This window comes from Kogia breviceps, chromosome 11, assembly GCF_026419965.1.
Source record: "Kogia breviceps isolate mKogBre1 chromosome 11, mKogBre1 haplotype 1, whole genome shotgun sequence".
NCBI lineage: Eukaryota > Metazoa > Chordata > Mammalia > Artiodactyla > Physeteridae > Kogia > Kogia breviceps.
In genome coordinates, this window is record NC_081320.1 from 50,790,932 (window position 1) to 50,809,538 (window position 18,607).

The 18,607-nt window shown below is 34.8% G+C and overlaps 1 protein-coding gene across 13 annotated transcripts in view; it reads right to left on the reverse strand.

The window, feature by feature from the left end:
* EHBP1 (EH domain binding protein 1) overlaps window positions 1-18,607 on the reverse strand; it is a 346,379-nt gene that overhangs the window by 160,544 nt on the left and 167,228 nt on the right. For all 13 annotated transcript variants that reach the window (XM_067007538.1, XM_067007534.1, XM_067007532.1 and 10 more), the window contains one exon: window positions 16,869-17,058. In XM_067007538.1, coding sequence (XP_066863639.1) covers window positions 16,869-17,058 — 190 coding nt within the window. The remainder of the gene's footprint in view (window positions 1-16,868; window positions 17,059-18,607) is intronic.

Below are 18,607 nucleotides of genomic sequence, written 5' to 3' on the forward strand. Positions count from 1 at the left end.
ATTGTTATTATGCAAAGAGAACTCTGTCAACTGGTCAGTAGTTATATTCCTTTGGAGCAATGTTCAGTTCTTATGGAAGTAGACACAGATAAACCAAGGTAAAAAGTTCTGTATCAAAGAGTCTTAAACTTTTCATTCCATAATTTTCTTAAGAACTTTCATGATCCTAGCAGCTGGGAACCACCGTCATCTTCGTGATTCTTCTAGATGGTCTCAGCACAGAACTCCAGTATGTGTGAATATAAAATATTTGTGAGGGAACAAGTGGCAGGTGTTCCTACTCCAAGTCTAATGTTACCTGCTGTCATTTAATTCAGACCCAGTCTCCAAATTCACACCCAAAAACTTTTAGCAAGGCTGTATGCTTTCATATATACCCTGCCTTAGTGAGAGACCACACATGGTGAATCTGGAGGGAAAGGTTTCTTACTCTCAGTAAAGGGACTGGCAGAGAGGAGATACTAGAAAATGATAAAATGTTTACGTTGCCTATTTCCCTATTAAAATACAGCATGAATCTTAAGAGACTACTGAAGCCAGTTTTACTTTCTCCACATGGGACTTACCACCATCCCTGTCCCAGGGATGATGTCCCTGTCTCAGCCCCTGTGCCCTTGTTCTCAATGTTGTTCTGACACAGGGGAGACCCCTCAGATCCTCAATTCATGACTGAAATATCTTCTCTGTGAAGTTGACAATTAACAAATTTTCTCCCGGGAAGCTTCAACAGGCCAACACCTCCTGATCACCCTGAGCTCAGACATCTTTGAAAGAGGTTTAAGGGTCATTTTCTTACAGTTTGCATTTTTGTTTTGTACATTAATTTCATTTTAATTGTCCTATTTCACAAAATAGTACACTATGCTGATCCCTGGAAAAGGCAAGACCAATTCTACTGTTCTGCCATCTATGTGTAGGTGCATGTTTCAGATGGAAGAAAGGGGGAAGAAAGAATGGAAGAAGCTTAAAACTGTCTAAAACTGAATTCATTTTCTTAAACACAAACTTATCTTCTCATACTCTCTTTCTCTATTAAAGGCAGAGCCAGGATGACCTTTCCTCCTTCCTTCCTCCCTCCCTCACTTCCTTCCTCCCTCCTATGTATCTATCCATCCATCCAAAAGAATTTATTGAGCACTTACTACATGTTACACACCCATGCTAGGCTCTAAGGACATAAAAATGAAAAATGGAGCTCATAGAGCAGTGAGGGAAAAAAGATGATAAAGTATCTAGGTAGAAAATAGTGACTGAGAAAAGGGGGATGGTTTATATAGGGTAGTCAGGGAAGGCTTCTTTAGAGACGTGACATTGAGAAGAGATGTTTCAGATGGAGTGAAAAACAAATATAAAGGCCCTGAGGCTAGAATGAACTAGGCATGCTTGAGGAAGAGAAGACCAGCATGGCTCTAACAGAACAAAGAAGGCAGCGGATTGAAGGAAATAAGATTGGAGAAAAAGGCAAAGGCCAGGTCACATAGAGCCTTGTAGGCCATGGTGATTTTATTTTGCAATAGGAGGCCAACAGTGGGAATGAGGTAGTGACATAATGTGATCAATGATTTTAAAAGGTCTTTCCAGTGAGACTTTCAATTCCAAAAGATACTCTTGAGATATTTACACTTCAAAAGAACAAGAGCCTTCATAAAATACAAATTTTTATTGAATTGCTGAGCACAAAATATTTTTTTCACATAAAGGAAAACCTGAGGATTGAACATTGAGATAAGAATTTTCTAAGGGCAGAAAAATGTTTTTGTTTTGAGTATATCTCTGTGTATATGTTATCTTTCACAGGAAGTAATTAAGTCAATAAGTAAATATTTTTAAAAGTTGGCATACCCCTAACAACCAAGAAATCAATTCTGTCTAAACATTAAAATCATCTGGCTAATTAAAGAAAAACAAAACAAAATGGATGTCCAACTCTGACTTCTAGAGATTTTAATTTACTGGCTTGGTGTAAAGCCCAAGCACTGATATTTTCTAGAAGTTTCCTAGCTAAAGTTGAGAACCACTACCCCAAGAAAACCCTTATACATGTATATCAAGATTTATAAAAAATATTCACAGCAGCAGCATTTCTAGCAGCAGAAATCTGAGGAAAAATTCTTATCTTTATCATCAGGAGAATGAATAAACTGTGGTAAACTCCATACAATGGAATATTTTATAGCAATAAAATTAAATAAATTATAGCTGCACACAACAACATGGATAAATCATCGAAACATAACATTGAGTAAATAGAGAAGTTTGCCTAAAGGATAATGCATTTTTGCAAAGGCTGAAAACAAAATTAAACAACATATTGTTTAGGTCTACAGGGTAATGCCATTTTTGAAAAGCTTGAAGTAAACGTATTATTTAGAGGTTTGTACATATAAAAGAATGGTTAGCAGCTATGTGGTTGGCAGGGTGAGGTAGATCCCAGGCAATCACAGGCACAGGGATAGGGTGAAAACATTACAGGTAGCTTTGACATTATTGGTCATGTTTTAGTTCTGAACTTTGGATGGTGCTCACTTTATTGTTATGATCCATAACTTACATGTATATTCATAGTCTTTTGCATGAATCATAAACCAAACAATAATAATTTTAAAAGATTTCTACTGTGTAGAAAATAGACTGTGGAAAGGGTACATAAGTAGAAGCATAGAGATAATTGGGAAGCTACTGAAGTAATCTGGGAGAGAGTGTATGGTGGAATATACCACGGTGGAGTTGGGGAGATGGTGAGAAGTGATCAGATTTAGAATACATTTTGAAGAGTGAAACTTCTAGGACTTACTGATGAATAAAAAGTCTGCACTGTCCAAAATGGTAGGCATTAGTTATATATGAGTATCAAAATTAATTAAAATTAAAGAAAACGTAAAAATCAGCTCATTAGTCACACTAGCCACAGCTACACTGTAAGTGCACATGTGGCCAGTGGCTAACATATTAGCACAGATATAAAACATTTCCATCACTACATAAAGTTCCATTTGAAAGACAGTGTGCGGGAAATGAAGGAGAAAAGATGGTTCCTAAGTTTTCTGCCTGAGCAGCTGGGTGAATGGCAGTGCCATTTACCTAGGGATGGGGAAAATCAGGGGAATAGCAAGTTTGGAAAGAAAATTAAGAGTTATTTTGCACAAGAAGAGCTGTTGAGCAGACACAGATCAGGGAGAAGTTGGAACTAGATATACATATTTGGAATATATTGGGTTGGCCAAAAGTTCATTTGGGTTTTCTATAACGTCTTATGGAAAAACCCAAACTAACTTTTTGGCCAACCCAATATTAATGTATAGATAGTATTTTAAATCACAGGATTAGACTTGATTGCAAAATGGTATCTCCCCTTTGGAAGGCCTCTTGACAATGAATATCAAAATTACAAAGGCATTATCCTTTGACTCACTTCAGGACATTTATCTAACATATATGAAATAATCTGTACACAGGTCCTTCATTGCAGCATTATTCAGAATAACAAAAGACCAGAAACAACACCATCTGTGGGTAACTGGCTAAATAAATTAGGGCACATTCAAATAGAGATGTAAAACAGAATGAAGATGCTCTCCACATACTAAAATGGGAAGATTTCCAGGATATACTGTTAAGTTAAAAGAGCAAATTTAAGGGGCAGACTATTTATTTGGGGCAAAAAAGGAAAAGAGTAAGAAAAAAATATTTAGATTTACTTGTATTGGTATAAAAACCACTGGGAGAACACACAAAAAACTAATAAGAGTGATTATCTTTAGGAAGCTGGGGTGGAGAGGGGTGTAGTATGGTGAATGGGGACAGGGGTGGTAGCAAGACTTCCTGACGTGTATCTTTTTATGTTATTTTGATTTTTGAACCATGTTAATATATTACCTGGCTAAAACAATTCCACTAACATTTTCTAAAAGGAAATAATAATCAGCTACATTAAGGGATCAATGAGATAAGGACTAAAATTGACGACTGGATTTGGCAAGTTGGAGATGACCTTAACCAGGGAAGTTTCAAATGTTAGAAGTAGGAATAAAAGCCTATTTGGAGTGGACTGAAAGAACCGGAGATGATGAGTATAGAAAACTTTTCAGAAGAAGGAAGAGAAATTGGGAAGTAGTTGAAAGAACATGTGATACCTAGAAAGTTTAGGGTTTTTTTCAGATGGATTATATCATACTTTATTTGTAAGCTAATTGAAGTTGTCAGGCACAGACTAAGGAACTGATGCAGGAAGGAGAGTGATAAAACCAGGGTCAAAACTCTTGAGCAGACCAGGGGTATGGGTCTAATACACATGTTGGTGGGTGGGTGATCCTTGGATAAAGGCAGGGACAGGTTCATTTGTTAAAACCTAAGGCAGAACGTGAGGTTACAAATCATGCTGCCTTTTTCTCAACACACATATAACATGCACACACACTCCAACTTCAAGGGCCTTCCACCACATATGGTTTAATACTCAGTTACTATGGTCCATGAGATCCTCCAGGACCTGGGCAGTACCCACATCTCCAAACTTGTACAACATCACTTGCTCCTTGCTCACTACACTCCACTTACATGGACCTTCTTTCAGTTCTTTAAACATGACAAGTTATTTCTTGCTTTGGGGCCTTCATACATGCTGCCTGGAATTCTTCTGCCCTACTCTTCCTGCTGTTGTCTCATTACTATCTCTTAATGGGTCTACCATCATTCTCTCTCTTATAGTATGCTGTTCGTTTCCTCCAAAGCACTTACCCTGATTTTCAGGTATATACTTATGGGTTCACTTTGTAGTACCTCTGGAAGTCAGAAACCACATCTGTTATACCCAGTATTCTAACATAATATCTGGCACACTGTGGGTACTCAAAAAATGTAATTTTTCATTGTGGTTAAAAAAAAACACATAGCATTAAATTTACCAGCTTAGCCATTTTTTTAAGTGTATAGTTCAGTCCTCAATAAATGTTTTTTGAATGAGTGAAATGAGCAATACAACCAGTTGCCCAAGCTAGAAACCACTGAATCATCCTTGATTCTTATTCTTCCCTTTTCTCCCTCAGGCCCTGTTCTTTAGCTTTGTCTTTTCTAACTATAGTTTTATACACCCTTTCATTCCCTTTTCACTGCATTGCTCGATGGCTCAGACCCCCATGACTTCTAGTCTGGACTACTATAAAACTTTCATATCTATATCCCTGTCTTCAGGTTCATCACTCTCTATCCTTTACTTACTGTCTTCAAAGGTTTCATTCTACTGAAATCTGATCATGCCTTTCCTTTACCAAATAAAAACCAAGGGTTTGAAAGGTTCAACCTGGAAATAATAGAGTAAGCAGTGGTTCTGTTTTATAATCTTGGAGCCAGGATCTATGAAGGGAGGTCATTGATGCTAAAAGTCATAGTGAAGAGCAGAAGCTGATAACAGGGAAGGCAGTGGGGATAAGGCAATGGAGAAGGAATCTTACAAGAAGCTGTTCTTGTAAGATTAATGCCATTAATTCTGTTACAGGAGGGCTCTTTTTTCAGGGCCTACTCTGCTTCCATAGCCATTACTAGTATTATTATGATTATTACCTCAAGACAGAATTTACATACCGCAAAACTCACCCTCTTAGTGGGCAGTTCTGTAAGTTTGACAAATGCATACAGTTGTATAACCTCTACCACTACATTATCCCTCCCTCAAATTCCTATGTATCCCCTCACCCCCCGATAATCACTGGTTTATGTCACTGGCATTTCTGTCCCCATGGTTTTGCCTTTTGTAAATGTCACATAAGTGAAATCATACAGAACGTAGCCTATCGAGTCTGGCTTCTTTCATTAAGCATAATGCATTTGAGATTCATCCATGCAGTTGGGTGTATAAACTACTGAAGCCTTTTAATAATGCCATTCTGTACCTGGTTTCAATAGATTGCTACTAATCCTACCGTCTACACAATAAAGTCCAAATTTCTAGCAATCACACACAAAAATATTCAGAACCAGATTCCACTTTTATGTCCAGGTACTCCATCACACCAGTAGTGCTCATGGTCTCTTGAACTAGGCACTTTCATACCTCAATGCTTTTTCCTATCTGTTCTTTTTGAAATGCCCTTCTCCTTCTTTCTTTGTTCATCTAGTGAACTTTAATTGTCCTTCAATAGCTCAGATCAATTGTGATCTCTACTGCCTCTCTCACCTCCAATACCCTACCCTACACTACACTTCACACTACACCACACACACACTTTCCCTGTTCCTAACCTCTAATGAGGCGTGCTTGGAAAAGAGGTAACACGGTAGAAAGTAACCCTCTCATTAATGGTCTTATAGAATTCTAGCCTATCTCTAGTATAGCCCTAATTTTACTGTACCATACTTATTTGTTTATCTGACTGCCATATTGGGTAGGTTGAGAGACAGCTGAAGACAAAGACTTTGTCTTAGTCATGTTTTTCCTCCTAGTTCATAGTACAGTTCCTTGCATAGAATAAGGGCTATATAGAAAATGAATGTATGAAGTAGCACACGAGGACAGGCATGTCCCCAGATGTCTTTTAAGATGTTTTGTGTTTAGTGAATTCCCTCTAACCTCACCCTCCCCATCCAAAAAAAAAAAAAAACAAAACACTTTGAAAGCCACTTATATATAACACTTCTTTCTTAGAAAAAGAAATATAATTATCCTTTTTGTTTTCTGTTTCATCCATTTTGGAATTGGTTTATTTCTCACCTAAGCAAAATCAATTAACCTATCATTAACAAATATTTATTGGAAATACACTGCCCCTTGTCCTGGCAAATTTTAAGATAAATAATATGATTTTAGTAGGATAAATAATTTATTTTTACTTCACGTTCATACTGTAAGAGTAGCAATGAGTACTGCTGAACTGCTTGCTGTAGCATTCCAAATGAATGCTGTCTCTAACCCAGTATCAAAAGAGGTTAACTCCTGAGAAGCTTTCAGATTCTATTTTACAGCACTTTAGCATCTCATACCCTTTAAAAACATTATACAAATGTACTTACATGAGAGTATTTCTTATAATGAAAATACTCAGGTTATTAATGATGTCTTAATGATAAATATAATTTAATTATGGCACTCAAAGGAAATTTTATTTTGAACTAATTGGCAAACCTTATACTGTTCATTTAGCTTTTGCCTTCTTTTGAGGTATTAGGAAGCCAAGAATTAGTGTAAGACTACTTTTGATGCTTCCTTCAGAGTAACTAAAAGCTTGACTTCAGAGTCATATAAAAATGACACTTCTATTGAAAACTATCTTTTAAAAATTTCCATGAATGTCTTTTTATGGCTAATGTTTATCAAAGTTATAGTTGCTGCTCATGGAAATTATAAAGTTCTCATGTGTCTGAATTAATATTTTCAAAATTAAGAAATGTACTAGTAACATCTTTGGTTATGTATACTCTAAAGCCTCATCATTCAAATATTATAAATACAGAATTGGTAATGCGTAGGACATGGTATGCCAAGTTGTATTAAATAAGTATGTATTTTAAAGTAATTTTTTCTTTCCAAAAAAATTTAGAGGTGTTCTATAGGAAGCACACTTTCTGGGAAAAAAAGCGAATAAGTAAAATAATATCTATATTAAAAAGATTTTATTTGTTTTAGTCAATTCTAAATTTGTGAGAATAGTATGGGCTGAAATGAAGGTAACATCTGCTGTACAAGGTGAAGTTTTGTTAAGTAAATTAAAAATATTAACATGTTTTAAACAAATGTATATAAGGGGAACAATATATGATGGAAAAAACTTTTTTACCTTGTGTGAAAATCTTAAGTGCACATTGAAGTCAGGCCAAATGAAGATCTCTGTTTAATAATTCAAGTTACTGTGAGTACATGAAAGAATAAACTGTTTTCTATTAAAATTAAAAATAAACTCTGCTGCTTATACTAATCACTCAATTATATAAGGTTCTTCTGTTTTGTGTACTTATGAGGTTTAATATAAGAAGTTAAATGTGGATGGTCCTTGTTAAAAAAAAAAAAAAAGCCCAGCTATGCTAAAACCTAACTTTTCCAAAGCAGTAAAGAGGTAAGCAGATAAACACGAAAGAGTTTCCACTTCAATAGCATCAACTGCTGCTGGTGGGGGTGGAAGTGGAGAAATAGCTTTAGGATTTTTATCCAAATTAATACATCTTAGAATTAGAAATTCTGATGTAGTACAGATAAACAGTTATTTCTTGAGCTTCACGAGGCATTCTGGGCGTGAGAATGGTCCCAAACTGTGGAATTTAGTACTAGAACAGAAATATATTTTACTGCAAAGTAGTACTACAAACTTACTTATTAAAGTATCAAATACTTTGTAAGTTTACATTCTCAAAGAATTATTAATTTATTCACAATGTATTTTCAATTATTGGCTTTGCTTTTCAATAAGATCATTATTAGAGGGGTTTATCTAACGTCTTCTTTCTGCAGCACTATGTTGAGCGATACTAGAATTTTTTTTTTTTAAAGGATACAAAAGATTCCTGGGTTACACACTTAAGGCCTAATGTAATGATCTAACTACATGCAGGTGTGCAAAGAATATGCTCACACACCCTTAATGAAAATGGCACTAATGAAGACAATATATGATGTATATATTAATCCTTAGATTACAACTGTTAATCCAGGTATTAAAGAGTTTACACATCCCACAGTAGTTTGGCCTCCAGTACATAAGCTGGTTAAAGAATATCTACTACCACTGAAAATATGTCCTAAACTCTTGCTTGAATGCCATGGAAACAGACAGTAAAAGGAATATTAAGCCATTTTATGGTATCTAGTGGCTCCATTAACTCAATTGTACTGTGATTGTTTTTGAGGCTTCTCCAAGTTCAAGCATGTCAGGCTTGTTCTTCAAGCCTTTCAAGTTAGGACTTGTATTAAAAAACAGTGCCAAGCATAAAGTTTAAGTAAACATAAAACCATCATAGAAACGACTACAGGAGTTCAATTTGATTATAAATATCTTCTTCCTCAACACATCAAGTAGTAAAACCAAAAATTTTCATTGGATTTATAGTTTATCTTGCTATGATTTCTTCTTTGACCTATAGTTTATTTGAAAGTATATATATTAATTTTCAAATATATGGGTTTGTTCTAGCTATTGTTTTTTTGAAATCAATTTCTATATTAATTGCACTTTGGGCAAAAAACATAATTCCAACCCTCTGAAATTTGGTGAAAATTTACTTTAGAGCCTAAAATATAGTCACTCTCTGTAAAGAAATGAATTCTATGGTGTAGTATTTTATGAGGTCAAAATTGTTGAGTCTTTAAATCTTACTGATATTTTTTAGTTGGCCTATTCCACCAATTATAGAGAGAGATGTGCTAAAATTTCTCACTATGATATGGACTACTTGTTTCTCTCTGAAACATTGTAGTTCTTTCAAAGTTAGTTCTGTCTGTTTTGAGAATATGTAATTAAACAGATTCAAGTTCAAAAGTTACTAAGGAATTTCCCACATTCCATTTTGGTTGATTTCCATCTTCATGGTGTCATTTAACATGCTCCTCTACCCCTCAGTATTTCTTGTAAACTGGTAGTTATTATAACCAGTGGCTTGACTAGATCTCAGTTTAATTCTTTGGCAAGTATACTTATGGTAGTCCTATATACTTGCTATTGCAATGTATCAGGAAGCACAAAATGCCTGACTGTCTTACTCTTAATTACATTAAGATTGATCTCTACAGTTAAGTATCAGCCTGATCCATTCATCTATTATAAAATCTTTTCACTAAAGATTTTATCAGCCATGCTGACTGTTGCTAGATCCATTATTTCATTAGCAATTATGAAATGGTGAGTTTTCCAATGATATCAGTCTATCTCTATTTCATAGCTAAAATTGTTCTATGGGGAAGAACTTTCCCTCACCAACTACTTAATTATCTTGAAATACATTTTATAAAGAAAAGTCAAGATGAGTACTTGATCTTTTTCCTTTATTTATCAATTTACACAATAATGAGTTGGTGCCCTAGCAACTTCAAAAGTCAACTATTTTGGTATTATATTATATTATATATATATATATTATAACACTACAAAGTCATGAATTTTTACATATGTGATGTGTTTCAAACCTTTTACAGATATTTATTCTTTTTAAATTATGTAAACATGCTCCACTGTCTCCAGCATTTAATGTTATAAAAGCATCTGATAGTAAAATCTTCCCTTTGTAGGTAACCTGCCTTTGAAATTTAAAAGTACTATCAGAATATGTCTAGGTTTGGATCTCATTCCATTCATCTTGCCTGGTACTTGTGAGTGCTTTTAATCTAAGACTCAAATCTTTCTCTGGCTCATATAAATTCTCTTCTCTCTCTTTGGTAAATTATTTCCCTCTTTTTATTCTTATTTCTATAACCCTACTGTAAATATAGTGAATCTCCTGACTCTATTCTTTATTTTTCCTCCCATAATTTTAACCTCTTCATCTTTTCACCTTGAATTCTAAAGAGAATTTTTCAAGTTTGTTTTCTAACTCATTAATTTGATGTTCTGCAATATACTATCAGTTGTTTATAATTTTAAAATTAGAAAATTATGTTTTTTAATATCCAAGAGATCTTTCCTATTCTCAAATGATTACTTTTTACTATTTGGGGGGGGGGGGAAATGTCAAATCTACAGAAAAGGCTGCAAATATAGTACGATAAGAACCCATATATTATTAATCTAGTTTCACCCATGATTAATATTTTGTCTCAAATCATTATTTTTGGTACTTGCTCTTGTTTAATTTATTAGTAGAATGTCCAATCAAATCACACTAAAAATACTGATTAGAAGTTTTTTTAAAAAAAACTTTTGTTTCTGTGCTGTTTGTTTTACAGAAGGTCATTTGCTCAGATGCTAGGATCAGTCCCCTTTTCTTGACCATTTTATTTTATTTTATTTTATTTATTTATTTATTTACAAAATTTAAGGGGGCACTCATTTTCAGGTTCATGGATAACATTGTGAGTGTCCACTTATGAATCAGGCATCTACTGCCAAAATTTAAGGAGACACTTACTCTGGGGTTTAAACAAGTGTCATGTCTACACTTGCATTACCCTGAGAGTTAGTGGCCCCTTAAATTATGCACCCTAGTTGCCTCTCTTGCCTCACCCTAGTCCTGGCCCTGCTGTGCATGCTGTTGTGGGTCTTTTCTTTTCTTTCTTTCTTTTTTTTTTTTGTTTGTTTCTTATTATTATGGAGTGAAATTTATCCAATACTGGGAACTGAGAAGGGTTCTATCATAGTTTGTATGAATCTGTTCAAATGCTCTAAATATATTCCTCTTCATGCAGTAAAGGGTGAGCTAATCAGTGCTTCGTTCACATTTTATCATCAGTAATGTACCCTAAAGTGATCCTGCCAATATACATCAATAACACTCTATTTACCATTTATTGCTAACTCCTTAGCCTTTATAAAGCTTTTAGCAAACAAGCCAAACTGAGTCATTAACATGCTCAAACTATTTACCTTATTCAGGTTCTTCTTCTATGTGGTGGCACTTTTTTTCCCAATCCTCAACTGGAAAACTGTAACAGGCACCTATTTAGTTACTCTGGAATATAGCGATATAAAAGACCAACCTTTCAAAATCACACTTAATTACTCTACAAAATTTGTTTCAAAAGGCAAGCACCCTAATCATGGTTTGTTCCTTTAAGCAAAATGTAACATTTTATCTCTTCCACTGAATACAGTCAGAAAAATCAAGAGGCAAATTCTGCAACTGAGCAGAAAGAAGTCTAGAAACAGTATGGTAGAATGCAAAAACGAAAAACAAAAACCACAAACAAAAAACCCATGCTATCAAAAGTTGAATAGTATTCCCTTCAAAATCAGTTTACTACGTTAACACAATGTTGTCTGAAAAGGTATGGTAGTTTTCAGAGCATAGAATTACTGGTGAGGCTATTGAGAAACTTTTTTTTTTTTGCACCTACTATGTCAATTCTAAAATATATTTGGACATGTGCACTGTAGGGCCTTGACTAGGGTAAGGCAAGAGAGGCTCCTGGGGCACAAAATTTAAGGAGACACTTCTTCACAGGGGTTGCAAATGAAGACTCTGCATCTGCACCACCCTAAAAGTGAACGCCTCCTTAAATCTTACGCTCTAGGCACTGCCTTGCCTCAACTCTAATCTCAGCCCTGGTGCACAAATGGGGCAAATCTGACAAATGCACAGTAGCAGTAACCCACTTAAAAGCCCTTTGCAGTCTGAAAGAACCAGCTGTATCTTCTACCTACAGTTCTGCAAAAATTTCCTTGTGTTTTCATAACAAGTTATCCTTTTTGTTTAAGAAAAAAAAAATCAACAAAATGGCTTGTTTCTATTAGTCATAACCAAAAGAATACTAACCAATGGAACAGGTGATACATACAGCTGTGTGCTATTTATTCTGTATTATTGAGGAACAGGGTATTCTGGTAAGTAAGATATTCCAGTAAATAAAAACTTTACAGGTAAGTTAAGCTTATCCTTATCTCACCCTCTGCAAGCTATCACTGAATGCAGCTTAGCATTTTATTTTATAAAGTATTGCATTCAATTAAATTTTTATCTTCATCTTTTAATGATTTTCTTTGGAAGATGTGAGGCATTTTCAACTTAGATGTGAGGAAATTAATAGTTTGGTTGTGTGCTTATTGTATTTCAGCATGAATGGCCCATAGGCACCATTCTGCACAGTTATGCACAGACAGAAATGGAGGTAAAGAATGTTCTAGAAGGAGGCCTTTATGTATAAAAACTGAAAAGGGTGTTTGCTTTGTGGTTTGAAATTGATGGTAGAATCAATTAAGGGGACTACTGTGTGTAACTCTGACTTTGGTTTACCCTGTGCTTCTCACAGTTTCTGCAAACTGTACTCAAAAACATCCAAGTATAAAACTTGGGTCTCTACCAGTGCTTTCTAGAAAGAGGTAACAATATGAGTGAGGGCTTGAGTCACTTAGCTGGGTCTTGAGATATGAATGAGGTTTCCACTTTTAGAGATAGAGTAAGTGGACAGAAGTATCATGGTCAATCACTGGAGCTGTACTAATCAGGATCTTTGAGTGAGCCCTTCTCCACGTGACCAGGCTCATTTCATCATCGAATGTGCAGGGAGACTCCTCTCCATGTTATCATAAGGGTTAGTGTAATTCTTGTGAATTCTTTATTGTCATTGATAGGTGGCTGTTAATCTTGTGATTTTTATGGAATTGGGTATACAGTGCTTAATATATACCTTTGCAGAAGTATTTGGCAACAATTTCACTTATGTTCCTAAGCTCTTATAACCTGACTTGCACTTTATACTAAATTGCATGAATCATACCTAGGAGTTCATAGTTATATACTTATTAACTTATATTCACAGTCAGTAAATGGTGGTCATTGCATGCTTGTGCTCTGAATGTCAGGTTACTTTCCTAAATACTGGTCTTTTGTCCTAAGTTGTCTTAAAAAGCTTCATGGTCTTCTCATTTTACAAATGCAGAAATCAATGGTCTGAAGTGAGGAGTTTATGTCGATCTATAACAGTGAGGGGTCTTTAACTGCCTTTAGTGGGGTAGTTTGAATTTAATTTACAATATGGTAAATATTGTAAATAAAATTATCTCTGTTTAAATCCTGGTCTTGGTTCTTTTTCATAAATTTTCTTAAAAATAAGTAGTTTCAGGTGACAGGTGGGGGAAATCAATCATCTGGCTAAGTACTTGTTCTATGACACTGAATAGCCTCTGCAGTCAACTGCCATTGAGTGCAGTTTGGCATTTTGTTATCTAGAACAACTGTGATGTAAATATCCTTTTATTATTCAACTAAAATTTGAGTCTGGTTTTTTTTTTTCCAAAGCTTCATTTGAACTACTGCCTCCTTTTCAGTTTACAAATAAGGAGAATAACTGACCAAGAAGCATACCTTTTTAAGCATCAGAACTCTAATTTTAATGGAAATATTTTTATGACACTTTCCTGCTTTCCTAAACAGAATATTGTATACAAAATATAATGAGACTCTCATTGTTGACTCAAGGTTTGCGAAATTGGTCAATTATTTTACTAAGCTTTAATACTGCAAAGACTTCAGGACTACTTGGATATATATACAGGTCTATTCCTACGATGAATAAGCCCCATACCACTGTGCTTTCTCAGCTGTCATTTATCATCTTTTATCATTGTCAGTATGCCATTGATTCTAACCTTCTTCCTTATCTCATACATAACTGTGTAGTTAGTAGCTTCCAATTTCTTTTTTTTCTTTTTTGGTTTGTCAGTGGTCCATTTTTTTTTCCAAATGAAATCTTACATAAATATAAAAAATAAAAAGATTTGTGTCATGGAAGTGGAATAGTGGGCCTAGTGACCTGCTGCTAATAAGCCTCTATACCTGGTTTCCAGTGCATAACACTGAGGTGTCTGATGGAACCCCAGGCCACACCCAAACTAATACCACTGGTCAAACCTAAGAGTGACTTCCTCTATTCTGAAGGATGAATTTTTGGGGGGAAATGTCATCTGGTATCTTGCACAAAAGGCAACAACAAAAAAGATCCATGATCTCATTACTCAGTAACCTCTGAGTATAACAAACAAAAAGAAAAGAAAAACATTTATAAAGTTCAAAAATTTAAACAACATAGAAAGGTAAAAAAGGAAAAGAAATGGCTTCTTCAATCCTGTGCATACCCACCATTATACCAAGACCTTTCTCCTCAAAGGTAACCACTATTAAGTTACTTGTGATTCCTTCCATAAGGTATATGAGTGTGTATGTGTGTCTATATATATGTGTGAATAAAGCCTTTTAAATAAAACTTTATGCATACAGAAGCTATCATACTATACTGTTATGCATTTTGTTTTTTCATTTAATAATATATCAGCAATCTTTTTCTAAATTAATCTTTGACAGTTGTGTTTCACAGAGTTGAGTTATCCAGACTAACTTCCAGATCAGCAGATTACTGTGGATATGACTGATTTTGTTTCTACTGTCTGTGTCTGAACACGATGAGGCATTTTCTAAGAGAAGCATGGTGGTAAAATGCTCAGCTTTCTCCATAAACATCATTTATTCCACAATGTGTCTACAATGGAACACTATCTTCAAAATAATATAAAAAATAGCTATGTTATACTTTACTACAACAGAACCTAATCACCGTGTGTAAACATGTTTCTATGGAAAAAAGAATTTAGAGTTCCAACTTGGAACTGGAAATACTTCTCTAGACATAGAACAGCACAATGGGAAACAAGGGTTTTAGACTCAAAAGACCTCAATTTTAATCCTGGCACTGTCAATACTAGTTTTATTCCTTTGAGCAAGTTACTTAACTAAAGTTCAGTTTCTCATATGTAAAAAGGAGATAATGGTATGTATTTCTCAGGCTGTTCTGATTAAATGAAGTAACAGAACATTGCCTGGCACACAATAAAGTACTGTTAAGTCCCTTTCCATTCCCCTATAAAGGGATTAGGATTTCCTGATTAGCTTCAAACTCCAATGGACTACAGAAGGAGGATGGGGCAGGGAGTAGGCAATGGGAGCAGAGATTCAGGGAAACAAGGGACAGGTGTAGGCATTCTTGATGGTTAGAATGGATGAAGCTCCTACATAGCTTCTTGATTCTGACTAATGCCTCAGTTACTGTCTTTATTTTTGCTCTCATGGGTATAGGAATTGACCCTCTCCTTTGCTTTATATTTCTACTCTCTGCTGCTTTCACTTACAGACCCCACCTCCACTTTCCCTAGACAACAGCAAGACAGAATTTAGTCCCAATTGCTCCTCCTAAAGTTTCATAGTTAAAAAACAGCTGGTATAAAAACACACCTGTAGACTGACTTCTAGAATGGCAGAGTGAGGACCTCAGTGAACTCACTCACTCTCCCTCTGAAACAACGAAAATAAAAGCAAACAAACAAACAATTTCAGAACTCTGGCATTTAATGAAAGCCACAGAATGAACTATAAAATTCAAGAGGAACTACTGAACCTTGATGCCCTTGAGAAAAGCAGCAGCCCAGGCACCTGAGGTGGAATATGGTCCAGATAGTACATAATTAATGGAAATGCCAGTTCCAATCCTGTCTACTGGCTGGGGAACCCGTGATCTTTATCCCTCTGAGGTCAAGTTCATCTCATTTCCCCCCTAACTACCTGTGAGAATTAAATAATGTTATATGGTGACAATACCAACAACAAAACACTCATGAGTATGGTCATGAGTTATTTACCTAAAAAAACTTGCTAAATCCAACATCTCTACCTTACACATGAAAGATATACTATTTGCAGTCAAACCATTTAAAAGCTTTAGACTTTGTTTCAACACTGTGCTTTACCTTTCCATGGTTATTATCCATTACTATTTCTAAAAAAGAGTGACAATAAGGCCAAAACAGTAATCTGACATAAACCAAAATGACAATACTGATATTCTTTGGCAAAGCATTTCTCTGCACTGAGCCTCAATCTTTCTAGTACGTTTATCAAAAGATGATTTCTACTTCTTCCTTTGTATTACAGTAAGCTGTTTCTCATGCCTAAATGTTTTAAAGTATCCTTTCTTCAAAGCACCAATGCTACAATCATAATGCCGTTCTTCCTCTGATTTCAAGACAGCATTTAAAAAACAAATCTTAACCCAAACTATCCAATCCATACTGTACTATAAATTTATAGACTCCCAAATGTATACACAATGTTGCAGTATAATGGATTTACTTATATTTTACTTTTATATCATCAAAAATAGCTAATAATGACTTTTCTTAATTTGAATTAAATTGCATGAGGAAAACAAGTAAACACTAATACATGTTTTACTAAGATTAAACTCCTACCTTAGGAGAAGTGGAAAGATCTCTTCCTGCAGACATAACTGTGTTTTCATTTACTCCTCCTGTCTTTGGTGAGATGGCTGGTGGGGCCGGGGCTTTTCTTTTTACTCTCCTTTCAGTTTCCAGTTCTTGAACTGGACTTACCAAATTATTTGGAGGCGGAGTTGGTTTAGGTTCATAAAAAGGATTTGATCTAAATGAAAGAAGAATTATTGTTAAATGTCTATAAAAGTAGTTTACTCCCAATTAAAATACCATAATATTTTCATTTATAAAACTAGAACATACTGAAAATGATAAGGAAAAACCCAAACGAATGATAACTTACAATCTGGAAATAGGCACTCTCAATCTTCTGTTTTGTTAATCACTAATAATAAAACTTTCCCTTTTAAAAAGTATTTTTAAATCTTTAAAATACAAAGTCATACTCAGCTCTGCTATATACAGACCCTTGGGAAAATGTTTGTAATAAGAGTAAATCCTACATATTCTCCACACCCACAGAAAAGGAAATAAGATGAGAAAACTTTGATTTTTTTTTTTTTTATGCTCCTTCACCAAACTTTTTTTTTCTTGAATTTCTTCTCTTCCTCTGTGTTAAATTCCCTTCCCATTAGGGACTATCTTTTAGAAGTTCATTCAGTGAGATTCCTTTAATAGCAAATTCTTCCAGGCATTGAAAATGTCTTCATTTCTGCCTCATACTCAAATGATAGTTTAGCTGGGTAGTTTATTCTAGCTGTTAGTTAACTCATCTCAGCACTTTGACATATTAGCCCCCTGTTGGCTTAATATTGCTCTTTTGTAAGTCATCTTTTGTCTCTGGTTGCTGCTAAGGTTAAGATCTCTTTATTTCTGGTTTTGAGCAATCTTACTAGAACATGTCTAAGTGTGTATTTCTTTTAAGTTTATCCTGTTCCAGAGTCCTTGAATCTCCTGTGTGTGGAGATTCATGTGTTTCACTAGTTCTGAAAAACTGTCAGCCATTGTATCTTTGATAGCCTCTTCTTTATTTTCTCTATTCTCTTCTCTAGAAAATCATATTAAATACATGTTGAATTACCTCTCTTCTTCACATTTTTACAAGTTTTTATTCCTCTTGTACTACATTCTGGATAATTCCTTCACATCTATAGTCCAGTTAACTTCTTCACTTTTCATTTGTGTCTAATTTAATTGTTCAATTCTCCATGAATTTTTAATTTCATAAGCATATTTCTTCATATGGCTGTGTTATAATACCTTAGGTACAAATGATCTGAGTCATTAATCATTTATACATATTTATTTTATAGTCTCTATCTGATAAATCTATCATTTGAATTCCTTGGATTTATAATCCTTGTGTTTATTTTGTCTCCTGACTCTTTCTCTTAGTAAACTATTTCCTTGTGTATTTTGTAATTCTAGATTTTGAGTTCAGGACTTGATCTGAGGAAATCTTGTGTAGTTGCTGGGAGTCCTTCTGTTCAGAGTGTTTCATGCTTGCATTTGCCAAGCAGTTTAGGAGGCACTTTGTTTCTTACTTTCTTGGCTTGTGGGTTCCTAGATCATCCTGCCAGCATAGCGTCAAATCCACATGAAGGTAGGCCTATGATTATAACTTCTTAGGGAAGTCTTTTTTTTTCTCTACCTGAGTCTAGCCCAGGCAGAAAATCTTCCTTGTTAACTCCCTTTATGAGTAGATATTTTTCTAGTTACTTATCCGTAAACACAAGTATCTGGTGTTTATGATGATT